Source organism: Eptesicus fuscus, chromosome 13, assembly GCF_027574615.1.
Source record: "Eptesicus fuscus isolate TK198812 chromosome 13, DD_ASM_mEF_20220401, whole genome shotgun sequence".
NCBI classification, from domain to species: domain Eukaryota; kingdom Metazoa; phylum Chordata; class Mammalia; order Chiroptera; family Vespertilionidae; genus Eptesicus; species Eptesicus fuscus.
In genome coordinates this window covers 43,044,426-43,058,510 of record NC_072485.1, presented here as the reverse complement: position 1 = coordinate 43,058,510, position 14,085 = coordinate 43,044,426, and the positions used below count along the sequence as shown (strand labels likewise).

Below are 14,085 nucleotides of genomic sequence, written 5' to 3'. Positions count from 1 at the left end.
AAATCCCCTAGTTTTGTACTTGTGTACACAGAGGAGAGGGGAAAATTAGGGGTTAATGCTTCCAGCTTTAATCTCTAGTCTCAGAGGAAGCCAACACATGAGGCAGTGGGGCTCAGGAAGAGGAGGAGAACTAATGCTTGGGGGAAGGGAAAGGCCAGACTTCAATAGACCTTTAAATAGGCCCTAATCTGAGGTCTCTGCTAATGATTGAATCCCAGAAGCCAGTTAGAGGTGCTCATGGTCATGGGAAGCTTGGTCAGAGATAAAACACAGCTCAAGGTGAGTGGTTTCCTGTGCCCCAGTTATCTCTGCCCCTCCCTGAGAGAAGTAGGATTCAACAGGGCTCCAAGATGCTGGAAGGTAAGATGTGTTCTGTGAAGAATGGCCTGATTCACTGGGGGCTCCCAGTACAGATATCCATAACTGCTGAGCTTCCTTCTGAGAAGACTCACTGCTTGAACTGTCTTTCAGGGAAACTCCAGAAGAATAGAAAGACCACCTCCATGTGCAATCCCTGCACAAAGGTGGCTGGACCTGAACCTCACCCTGTTCCAGCACTGCTGTTCTATGCTGTAGTTTTAGATACCACAACATGAGAAAACAGAGTCTAAATGTCCTTGAAGCTATTTCTTAGCAAGATCTCAGCGCACTTTACCTTTCATCCCTTTAGGCTTGAGCAACACCATTGAACTAATGGACATAACTATTTCTACATAATGAGTGCAGTAATTGAGGCCCCACAGAGCCAGTGGGTACCGGAGCTAGATTAAACTCATAATCAGAGATTAAAAAGGAGATCTATCACTGTAAGAATATAGTTCTAATAAGCATATTTCCTGAAACAAAAGCCATGCCAAGTTCCCACAAGTTAGAAAAGATAAATTGAATCTGAAGTTCATTGTGTGATCACCCTAGCTAGAATATTTGAAAAAGATGACAGTTTCATCATTCAGTATGAACTATGCTCACAAGCATTCTAGCCCATGGAGGGGAGGGAAGGAGGAAATATTTAAAATCAGGGAAAGGAAGAAAGACTGTTGGAAAAAAGGGAAAGTATGATACTCTTCCTTTAGAGAATGTATATTTCCATCCCTTAACCCAGATAACGTGTCTTCTCCACAGAAACACTTTTGAAAACCTCAGGCACTGCACAAACATGATCAGAGATTGTTAACTCCCTGTCCACTCTCCATGGCTTATATAACTCTGAATGTGGAGTTCGTAAGCCTGAGAGAAAAAAATGATAAGGGAATTGCTGATTCCATGGCATAGCAGCAGAAAATGCAGAGAGGAAAGAGAAATACCTGTCAAGGGCCCTCATGTTCCACTTCAGACTTGGGTCCTAGGTCAGCTCTACTGCTTTGTTATTCAACCAAGAAAGACAATCTTAGAGCAGAAAATCAGAGTCAATGGAATGAAAACTGAGAAGCATCTCTTATGGGAGAGCTCTAGTCTGTGAGGAGGCCATTGGAGAGTCTGGAGTATAGTTGCAGCAGAGAAGAGAAAGTGGCTTGTAAAAGAGACTGCACACTGTGAGTAGCTGAAAATGGGCTGAGAAGAGTCACCACTCCCCAAAAAAGTATGTAGAACAGTTGAGTTCGCCTTTGAAGCTCATAGGAAGAAATTAATAAAGATGACATCTTAGAGAAAGCAGCCCATACCCAGAAGACCAACTAGAGGCATACTCTAGAGCCACTCCAGTGATGTGGCAGAGATTCTGTGTTCAAATGCAGATCTGTCTATAATTCTGTATATAATTTTGCAAGTAACTTTCATATATGTCTTTGTCATAAGAAGGCAACAATCTCTGCTTTATTCCACCAGGGTGAGTGCCCTAATCAATCATTATCTAGCAGAGACAGTGTATGACCAAAAGCACGGATGTGAAGTCATGTACAAGCACTGATTTATTGCATGTCCCAGCTGGCTTCCCACCCTGAAAGTTGTGCAAGTGGCTTAAACAAAGGGATAAAAAGGACCTAGGGGAAAAGTTAAACAAATCAGTTGTTAGGTCTAAAGAATAAAAGGGTGAGAATTACTATGACATTATTTGTCAATATGGTTTTTCCTTAGTAGATTCTACTTTCAAAAAAAATGTCCTTATAAAAAAGTTACACTTACAGCTAGTATGTTCTGACCCGATTTTTAATGGCATAAATATGAATAAAGAATCAAGAGTAGCATCACTTTGTTATAAATTTTTATTTATTAAAATAGTTTAAATTATTCTAGTGTATCCTTAAATGCTATTGCCCTATTATTCAATTGTTCCTTCCAAGAAATTATAAATAATAATTTACTTGACTTATTTGATTATCTCCTGCAGAGAATAGACTACCTTCCCAATGGAGAACAACTTAACCATCCTGAGATGTCGGCTTCAGGGAACAGGTCTTCTCATCCCTTGTCCTTCATCCTGCTTGGCATCCCTGGACTCGAGAATTCCCACTTTGGGATCGCCTTCCTATTTTGTGTCATGTATGTGGTGGCTGTAGTTGGCAATATCACTATTCTTCACATAATTCGAACTGACCACACCCTGCATGAGCCTATGTACCTCTTTCTGGCCATGCTGGCTGTCACTGATCTGGTCCTCTCCTCTTCCACCCAACCTAAAATGCTAGCTATTCTCTGGTTTCATGCTCATAAGATTGAATACCATGCCTGCCTCATCCAGATGTTCTTCATTCATGCCTTTTCTTCCGTGGAGTCTGGGGTGCTCATGGCAATGGCCTTGGACCGTTATGTGGCTATCTGCTTCCCACTTCGTCACTCGAATATCCTGACCCCATCTGCAGTGGGTAAACTGGGGGCAGTCGTGATGATAAGAGGGCTGTTGTGGGTGAGCCCCTTCTGCTTTATGGTTTCCAGAATGCCCTTCTGCCCCAGCCAGATCATTCCTCAGTCATACTGTGAGCACATGGCTTTGTTGAAGTTGGTGTGTGCTGATACCAGAGTAAATCGTGCATATGGACTCTTCGTGGCCTTCTCGATGGCTGGCTTTGATATGATAGTCATCAGCATATCCTATGCGATGATCTTGAGGACTGTGCTGGGGTTGCCCGCTGGCGAAGCCCGGCTCAAGGCTTTTGGTACATGTGCTTCCCATGTCTGTGTCATCTTGGCTTTTTATATCCCAGCCCTCTTTACTTTCCTCACCCATCGCTTTGGACATCGTGTGCCCCGAGTGGTCCATGTCATGTTTGCTAATCTCTATCTACTGGTGCCTCCCATGCTCAATCCCATCATCTATGGAGTTAGAACCAAACAAATCAGGGACAGGGTTATTCAAGGATGTTGTGGAAAAGACCCCTGAGCCCAAGTGCACGGCATCACAGCCACCCCAATCACCTCACTGCTCTGGGACATAAATGCAGAAAGTTGGCCAGGCCATCATATCTCATCACTAAGGCATTTCTATGAACCACTGACCCAGAGGTGGGCAACCTTCCAGAAGTAAAAGGAGACAATTTTCAACACGCCCAGAATAAGACTTCTCTGAGAAATGCTGAGTTGACCTATGTTCATCATCACAAGAAAACCGTAAAAACATGTTTATCTCCAAAATGAGTGAAGATTTTGAAAAGTATATCATCTTCCATAGACCACTAAAAGTATATTATCTTCCACAGACCACTAAAGTAAAAATTATTTTTACATTGTTTGTAGAACACTAAGTTGGTATGCCTTGTTTAAAAAGAGTATAAAATTTCCATCAAAACAGTTAAAAGTACATATATTTTTCCTATATTGGAATCTCTTTATAGAAATAGAATGTTAGAAAAAAGTACAAATATGTGTATGCTATTTTATTTATTATTAAAAAAACAAAACCAGAAAAACATTTCAAAATTAATCTATAAGGAACCTGATAATGCAATGAGCAATTGAATAGCATGTGTCATTTAACTATTATATTTGCAAAGAGTGTCTAAGGGTGTGAAAAATGGTCAAGGTATAATATTAAAGGGGGAAAAAGAACAATTGCCCATAAGGCTGATGCCAATAGTAAAAAAAGGAATACATGTGCAAAGAAAAAGACTGGAAATACATCCAAATGCTAATAACAGCTACATGGAATAATAAGATTTGTGGTATCTTAATTATTTTTTGCTCATTTATGTATCTTTTAAAAATTATCCTCTCTTGAAGAACTTTAATTTTAGTATGAAAAAGTAATTGAAACAACAAAAGTGTACAAAAGAAGTTAATTAAGTGCCAAAGTCTAGGGGAGTGGAGTGGGCAATCTGCAAGGATGAGGGACTCTGGAATAGATTAAGTTCCATTAAAACTTGAAAATCTAGATGCAAATTTTCCAAAATCACAAGTACTTGAGACTGCTAACAATTAGGATTAGATATTCTGAGTTGGTCTCTTTACAAAATTTCTTGATTTCCTGATGACAATGGTTATCAAAATGAAAAAGTTTGGGAAAAGACTGAGGAAGGAGATTCTCTTATGTGATTAAAATTAGTGAAAAAGTCACTAGATATTAAAATGATATTTAGAAATATTCAATTTCTTTTAAAATTAAAACTTTAAGCTATTTTAGAAAACTATGTTCTTTTATTTTTTCCAACTTTATTGAAGTATACTTAACATGCAAAAAGTTGCATACATTAAATACATTTTTGATGAGTTTGGACAATTTCATATATCCATAATACCATCACCTCTAAAAAGGTAACATATTGGTTACAATCCTTACATTTGTGTTTTTATCTTCATTTACCATTCTCTTGTCAAAGTCAATAGTAAAGAAGATTCTAAAATTCAGGCTTTTATATTACTAAAACTAACATCAGATAAAGGTGCTTTAAGAGGAATCAGCAATATGTTTGCTTCTCCCAAAAGAAATACCTATTGGAGCCTAAAATGCCCCGCAAAATTAATGAGTATTCTGCAGGATTGTTTTCATAATTCCAAAATTTAGCGTTGTAAGGGATCTTTATTCCCTTATCAGCAAATCACTTAACGATTGTGAGTCTCCCCCTTTTTCTTTGTAAAATTGAATAATTTGAGATAATAAAATGAAAATATTTTAATACATAGTTTGATGAGTTCTGAAACATTTAATGCCTATGTAACTACCAGCCCAATTAAAATATAGAACATTTTCATTACTTCATAAAGATTTCTTTTACCTCTTTGTAGCCAATCACTTGCTTCTACCCCAAATAGGTAGACACTGATATGATTTCTTTCACTGTGGATTAACTTTTCTCTCACTAAAACTTTATATATGTATATAAAAATAAATGATACATTTTTGAGAGGCGTGTGGCATTTTTTCTCTGTATAAAATTTTACAGATCCATCTATACTGTTACATGTATGAGTAGTTTATTTCCTATTATAGATGAGTAGTGTATTATATTTTTTCAACATACCTCAATTAGTATATTGTTACCTTTCTCCTTTGCTTTAGCCCCTCTAGTCTTTTTTAAATATATTTTATTGATTTTTTTTTTTACACAGAGGAAGGGAGAGGGATAGAGAGTTAGAAACATCAATGAGAGAAACATCGATCAGCTGCCTCCTGCATACCTCCTACTGGGGATGTGCCCTCAACCAAGGTACATGCCCTTGACTGGAATTGAACCTGGGAACTTTCAGTCCACAGGCTGAGCCAAACCAGTTAGGGCAGCCCCTCTAGTCTTTATTTACAAGCACATCAACCACTTATCTGTCTTAGGGCTTTGCTCTTAATCATCCCACGTTGCCCCATTGTTCTTTTCTAGGACATTCTATCTCCCTCTAATCATCCTTTAGGTCTCAACTAAAACCACTTTTTCAGTGAGATGTTTCTTAACCTTGTATCTTGACTAGATCCTGCCCCCTATAATTTTCTTTCAACATAAATACTTTATTTCCTCCCTATCTTAGTACAATATGTAATTATTTAAATTATTTATTTATCACCTGTTCCTCTGACTTGAATATAAATTCCATAAAAGCACAGTATACTTGCTCACTATTCTATTCCCAAACCTAGCTTACTGCAAAAAAACACTAGTCAACATGAAAGAATGATTGAATCAAATGTGCCTAATATTATTATCCCAACAGTTCCACTACTGACCACAAGGTGGTACTTGGGGGTTTATTTTTGTCTCATTTCTGCAAAACTGGATACCAGACTTCTCAGTTCTAAGGTCTACTTTTATAATTTCCATGGAAATTTTGAAGGTTATTTTTAGTCAAATAAGATAAGTCTGTTATGTAAATAACAGAAGTATCATTTCAGACACTTGATAGGGGTTGCAGGTAGAGCCATGGTGTTTGAATTTAACCTCTCACACTTTCTACTATTAAGAGTTCTTAAACAAGAAAGCATAGGAATAATAGCAAAATAAAAATTAAAAAAAACAAACAGCTAAATGAGAACCCTATTACTGGTCTTACTGACATCTAGGCAAACCCAAGACTCTCTCTGTCAATATGGGACTTCTCTACGAAGGAGAAACATAATGTTTGGGTGTTGGTCTTTCCTTCTCCTATGAATCTAGAATTGCTAGACCTATGAAGTAATCAGCATCCATACTCAACTGCTTACATTGACAAGGCTGGACAAATTCTCCCAAGAATCTGAACCCTTCCATTTATTACCACAGGAAAACAGCAAGTACCAGAGTAAGAACACATGAGAACTCATTACTCATACACCGTGATGCCAGCCACTAGCAAAATGGGGCCCGATTCATATATCAGGAGCGGACCCATTGGGGGGAAAAAGCTAGTGAATGGCTAGGCAAAGATGGATTCGGGAGTGGATATATCACCCTCCCTATGGGTCAATGCGGTAATAAAGAAGCAGGGGCCTAAAGAGTGGTTTGCAAATTTCTTCACTCTTTATTGTCACCATGATTGTACCAGGAAACATTGGTTTGCTTTCTTATCTTCACAGCATATGGGTAATACAGAGACAACAACCTGCCCTTCTCTATTCCCCAATGACAGAGCAACATCATTTATATGGATGATTTGGTTTATTTGCATTTAAGGATCCCATGGAACACGTGTCACTTGAATTGGTTGCTAAAACTCTTCTGAGATTATACAGCATTGTCCTGTATTAACAGATGGAGAGAGAGAAATTTTTCAGTTTTTCTCTGTCTGTGACCCCAGGGAGATTTGCCTTTTGCCAATGGTCCCTCAGCTCAATCCCACTTTGCTATAAAGTCCTTGGATCCAGAACCGTAACATGTTCTCTCCCTGCTATGTGAAGACAGAAAAGGCTCCTCTTTCCACGTGAAGCTGGTAAGAAGGTAAAGAAAGGTGTTTTATTGTGTTAACTTACTTTGATGGGTGCCTACTCACAAATGTTCATGTGAGCTTGTAGGAAAGTCAGATAACTTAGTCACCCCTGTCCTCAGGGATCCATATAACACACAGATTTCTGAACCCTACTAAATTATGGTTAACTATTGTAATGATTTTTCTCAGATTGACTAAAAACCCTAGGAACTTGAAATGAAAAAGCAACTGTAGAAACAAGCATAAAGGGAATAGTAACATGTATACTTACTACAGGGTATTTGCTCTCAGGAAGTAAACTTTACCTAGTATTTTAAAATGTTTAATTAAAAACATATTAATATTATAATAATTAATATTGCTATTATTTGGTTTTTGTCTTCCTAGAATTGATTTTAACAATGTAAATGTATCCCTTTAAATATTTTTAAAATGTTAATTGAACAAGACTTTATAACATTTCTGTGTGGATTGATTCAACTGCCTTTCCTCTTTTCTGCAATGTCTACTGAAAACCTCTACCTTATCTTCAAACTGGCATCCATCACTTCATACTCCTAGAACAGCAGTAAATATCACTCAGAACTCATGTGGGCAAAGAGTAGGCACTGGTTAAAAGGGAAGGAAATGCTGACACATGCTACAGCATGTCTGAACTTTGAGAACATTATGCTAAGTAAAATAAGCTATCACAAAATAACAAATACTGCATTATTCTATTTATGTGAGATATTTAGAATAATCAAAACATAAGGAGAGACAGTAGAATGGTGGTTTTCAGAGACTAGCAGGAATCGGGAAATGGGAGATATTGTTTAAATGGCTATGAGTTTCAGTTTTACAAGGTGAGAAGAGTTGAGGTAATTGATGGTAATGTCGCACAACACTATGGATATATGAAATTTCATTGAATTATACACCTAAAATGGTTATGATGGTAAATTTAATGTTCAGTGTATTTGACTGCCATAAAAAATTTATTTTAAAGTAGCACTGGCACATAAAGCCTCATATAACCCTCCACTAATCTACCTTTTTGCCACTTACTCTCTAGTGTCAGTGGAAATGATGATCATCACCTTTTTTAAATTAAATTTATTGGGGTGACATTCGTTAATAAGATTATATAGACACATGATCTGTATATTGCATCATGTTGATATTTTGATGGCTAATTACTATCATGTTCTAAATCAAACACCTGGTACTTTCTTAAAGAATTTTCTATACCATTGTATATTTTCAAGCTCTCATTGCTTACTATATCTTTTTTAAAAATGTTTTAATTGATTTTTAGAGAGAGAAGAAGGGAGCAAGAGAGATAGAAATATTAATGAAACATCGATTGGCTGTCTCCTGCCTTGATGGGGAACGAACCAGTGACCTCTTGGTGCATGGGACGATGCTCAATCTTTACAATATTGCAAAAATTCTCCATCTACCTTAGTCCTGGCCTTTCCCCTTGCTCCCACTAACAAGTTTCCAGAAATAATATACACTGTGCCTCCATTGCTTATTCTCCCATTCATTCCTCATGCTACCATAGCAGGTTCTCAGCTTTCATTGGGGAACTTCAATTACTTTTTTAGGGTCACTAATATAACCATTACATGGGATATCATTTAAAATTTTTGACCCTTAGTAGACTTGACTGTATAAGCAATTCTACACTATTGTTCATATAACACTGAGTCATGACATCATGCTCTCTTGGTTTTTATGGTTCCTGTAAATTGTCTAAACTCACCTCACTTTAGGATTAAACCTTTACAGTGAATCTGCAGAGTTCCATTGTCACTGGTTTTCACTTATAAATCCATTCTCTGAGATTGTTCACCCATAATGTTAGATGAAAATGATTCACAACTTCCAAATCTATAAGGAGCAAAAATCTGAGTTTTTATCTCCAGTTCAAATCTGGAAAGTTTTGCCTGGTGATTCACATCTCATGGACACTTCATATTTAAGGATACCTTTAAATGGATTTCTCTTAGTCATTTCATATATTATAGATTTAAAATTGAATGTAATTATTTTTCTTGGCTGTCTCTATTCACAGAATCTAATGATCTAATGGAGCTTAAAATTATGTCAATATATAAAATAATAATAATAAAATGAATAAAATTATACCAGCATCTTTTCCTTGAATTTAAGACTTAAGATGTTTATATATTTTGCTAAATATCCGATATGGGTGCAGATAAATGTCAGAGTTCAATTTAGAGTTTTCTCAATGGTAGAGCACTTACTCATGAACTTAGATACTTCTCCTAACCTAAAGAAAATTTATCTATTTTATATAACTATATAATTTCTTATTTCTATAGGATATGAGCATTGTGAGGACAAATGCTACAAATCTATAAAACATGGAGATCTTCAGTAACTTGACTTCTACATTTCCAACTTTCTTGTTGACCGGCATTCCTGGCCTGGAGTCTGTCCATGCCTGGATCTCCATTCCCTTCTGCTGTCTTTATGCCATTGCCCTCTCTGGGAACAGCATGATCCTGTTTGTCATCATCACCCAGCACAGTCTCCATGAGCCCATGTACTATTTCCTCTCCATGCTGTCAGCTGCTGACTTGGGCTTGACTATTTCTACAATGTCAACGACATTAGCTATCTTCTGGTTTAATGCAAGAGAAATCAGTCTAGATAGCTGCATTATCCAGATGTTTTTTCTTCATGGATTTACTGTCATGGAATGTGGGGTGCTGGTGGTCATGGCTTTTGATCGCTTTGTGGCAATCTGTAACCCTCTAAGGTACACTGCTATTCTCACTAATTCCAGAATTATTCAGATGGGTCTCTTAATGATTTTACGCACTGTAGTAGTAATAGTGCCACTACTCTTACTCCTTAAGCCCCTCTCCTTCTGTAAAGTAAATGTCCTTTCCCATTCTTACTGTTACCATCCAGATGTGATTAAATTAGCATGTTCAGATACTCGGGCCAACAACATCTATGGATTAATTGGTCTCATTCTGACCACAGGAGTGGATACACCATGCATTGTCCTGTCTTATATCTTGATCATTCGCTCTGTGCTCAGTATGGCCTCCCCCAAAGAACGGCACAAGGTCTTTAGTACTTGTGTCTCTCACGTTGGGGCGGTTGCCATTTTCTACATCCCCATGATTAGCTTGTCCTTGGTGCATCGCTATGGCCGACCAGCCCCCAAAGTGGTCCATTCAATGATGGCCAATATATACTTGCTTTTGCCCCCTGTGCTCAACCCTGTCATCTATAGTGTGAAAACAAAACAGATTCGCAAGGCTATACTTAGTCTTCTTACAAAATAAACAGAGATGATCAATTTTGAGAAAAACATGATAAAAGTTACTTTCACTGTTAGATGACTCTCTATTAGATTTTTTTCTCATTTTATTCATTTATTCAGCAAATATTTAGTAAGAATTTTTTATATTTGCTAATTCATTAGATAAAATATGATATACTTCAAATACTTATGGTTCATCAAATAAGGGAAGCAGGAAAATAATAAAAATAATATACATAATAGTTAACATTTACTGAGTATTTATTTTATACTGTGTGGTCTACTAATAGCTTTTTTAAAATATACTACTTTTATTTATTTCAGAGAGAAAAGGAGAGAGAGAGATAGAAACATCAATGATTACAGAGAATCATTGATCAGCTATCTCCTGCACGAGCCCGAAACCTAGGCATGTGCCCTGACTAGGAATCGAACTGTGACCTCCTGGTTCATAGGTCAATGCTCAACCACTGAGCCATGCTGGCCAGGCTCTACTAACAGCTTTTTAAGATATATTCTATTTTATCCTATAGTAGTTCAATGAGATATATAAAATTATTAATTATACAGGAGTGGGCAAAAGTAGGTTAAATTAGCAGCCATCATTTCCTAAAAGATAAATCTTAAATAAAAATATGAAATAATAACAAAAAGAATAATAAGAAGATATTAATACAAATAGATAGTACAATAATAAATAAATAACAATATAAGAATAAACTCTGTATTTCACATGCTCACAACCATAAAACTACTTTTGCCAAACCCTGTATTTTAGAGATGAAGATGCTGAGGCCTAGAGACATTTAGTTCACCAAAGGCCATACATCTAACAGAGAAAGATTGAGACTTTAATCCAGGCCTTCTGTATCTTAGATACCATTCTCTTCACTAGTATATTGCATACTCTGCCAAGAGCACCTAGGAAAACTATTATAAGATCATTTGTAAGAACTTGATCTTTCTTAGTGTATATTTGAGCTAGTTTCCCTCATTCATAATTAATAGTACAAAAGATAGGAGGAATAGTATGTGTCATAACAATAGTATGTGTAAACCATATTCAGTATCCAGTACTGGCTCGGTGCATTTGCTAATTCATTGGAGAAAATGGAAATTTTTGAGAACTGGAAAAAGTCATGAAATAGAATGTAAGGACATTTGGGTCAATGGCTGCTTTGGAATCTGAAGCCTTCTCCAAAGAAATATCACATATAAATACACACATTATTTTTCATAAAATTTCAGAGGTTTCACAAATGTCATGAAGGATGATGCCATTCTCTTAACCAACCAAAGAATCAAGGTAAATAATTCATGGTGCTCAGCTACAAACAGCTATATATAGCTAGATCTAAAATATTTGATCCCCAAAAATGGAACAGCAACTACATGAAGCGTAAAATTTGGTTTGTAAAATGCTAGAAAACTGAGATGGAAACCTGAATTTTATTGTTGGAAAAGTGCTTATAAAGAATAAGAGATGCTTCGTGTACCCCACAAACACTGGGAGAAGTAATATGCCATCTTTCAAAAGACCATTATGTGTATCTCTTTTAACTGTGTGTTCAATGATGTTATATTGGCAGCTCAAAATCCGCATTGATACCGTGAAAATAGGCAAGCACTGCAATCTTCAGAAATCTGGTTTACCAGAACACCAGTGACTGGGAGCCTACCTTGTGTAGGCCTTGTGAGAAGTAATACAAATGAAAAGATCAATAAAACATATTTAAACCTAGCTGCTTTGGCTCAGTGGATAGAGCATCAGCCAGCAGAGACGGGTCCTGGGTTTGATTCCTGTCAAAGGCACATATCTCAGTTGCAGGATTGATCCAGGCCCTGGTTGGACACATGCAGGAGGCAACTAATCAATGTGTCTCTCTCACACTGATGTTTCTCTCTCTGTCTCTCCCCCTTCCTTCCACTCTCTCTAAAAATCAATGGAAAAATATCCTTGGGTAAGAATTCACAAAAAACATATTTAAAGAAAACAATTATCAAAATACCTGACAGAGAGCACCTTAGACGCAATGAAATGTTTAATTATAGGAACTTACTGAAGGGGAATGCTATTTCATGCAGACCACTGTGCTACCCATTGGTAACTCCAATCCCCCAACTTTCTTTGGCTGGAGTTCCAGGACTAGCAGCTTTTCACATCTAGTTTCCCATCCCTCTTTGCTGCCTTGTGTGGTTCACCTTTTGGAGAACAGCACAAACTCTACGTCATGATCACTGGCTCCAGCTTCCACAAGCCCATTTACTATTTCTTCTTCATACTCTCCACCACTGGCATGTGCATCACTATCTCTTTTCTTCCCACAACACTGGTGTCCACTGGTTTAATGCCAGGACCATCAGCCTAGAAGCCAGCATTATACAATTGTTCTTTCTGCATGGATTTACCCTTATGGAATCCTCTGTGCTTTTGGCCATGGATTTCAACTGATTTGTTGCTATCTGCAATCCCCTAAAATATGCTATTTCACACAATGATTTTTTTCATAGTTCATTTTTGTTGTTGAAATATCAGTCCAGACATTTGATAGGGGTTTCTGATAGAGTTATAAAGCTTGAATTGAACACTCCACTCTGCCATTAAGCATTCTCATGCAAGGAAGCATAGGGAGAAAAATAAACAAATATAAATTAAGGGAAAATAGCCAAAGAGAGAACACTTTACTGTTTAATTGGTATCTGGACAAATGCAGGACTCGTTGCCAATGTGAGACTTCCCTATAAAAGAAAACATAATATTTGGGTATGTATCTTGTCTTTTCATATGAATCTAGAATTGCATCTGTTACTCAGCTACCCAAGGTACACACCCAACTTTTTGGACAAGGTTGGCCAAAATCCCCCATGAGTCCAGGATATTAAACATATTACCATAGGGAAACATTAAGTATGAGAGCAAGAACACAGGCATGAGAGAACTCATTATTCACCTACAATGATCTCAGCCATGAGAAAAATGGGTCCCATTTAATTGATTAGGGACTAACCCATTTCTTGGGGAAAAGCTAATGAGTTATTAAAAAGAGATGGATTCAGGAGTAGATGTCATCCTTCTTATGGGTCATTGTAGTAATGCAGACTGGGATACATATTCCTTCCATCTTCATTGTCACCATAATTATTCCAGTTAATATTGGTTTGCTTGCTTATCTTCCCAGAATACTGATAATCCAAAGACAATGACATGCACTTCTCTATTCCCCAGTGACAGAGCAAGATCCAAACATTCATTTATATGGATAATTTGGTTTATTTGCTTTGCATTAAAGGTCTCTAAGGGCCACTTGTCACTTGAGCTAGTAGCTAAAACCCTTCTGAGATTACACAGCATTGTCCTGTATTTATAGATGAAGAGAAAAGTTTTTCTCTTTTTATGGCTCCAGGGAAATTTAAATTTGCCAAAGGCCCCAGAGCTTAATACCAATTTACTATAAAATTCATGGCTCCAAAACTACAACTTGTTCTTGCTCTGCTAGTGAAGACAGAAAAGGCTCCTCTTTTCATATGAAGCTGGTAAGGAG

General features: G+C 37.1%; 2 protein-coding genes across 2 annotated transcripts; both read left to right on the top strand.

The window, feature by feature from the left end:
• The first annotated feature begins 2,371 nt into the window (after positions 1-2,371).
• LOC129151258 (olfactory receptor 52R1-like) lies at positions 2,372-3,316 on the top strand. Its single transcript, XM_054725476.1, has one exon. The coding sequence runs from the start codon at positions 2,372-2,374 to the stop codon at positions 3,314-3,316; it is 945 nt and encodes a 314-aa protein (XP_054581451.1).
• Positions 3,317-9,629: 6,313 nt separating this feature from the next.
• Positions 9,630-10,565, top strand: LOC103304312 (olfactory receptor 51F1-like). The gene has a single exon (XM_008161228.2). It carries the CDS (start codon positions 9,630-9,632, stop codon positions 10,563-10,565), a length of 936 nt encoding a protein of 311 aa, XP_008159450.2.
• Positions 10,566-14,085: the final 3,520 nt, after the last annotated feature.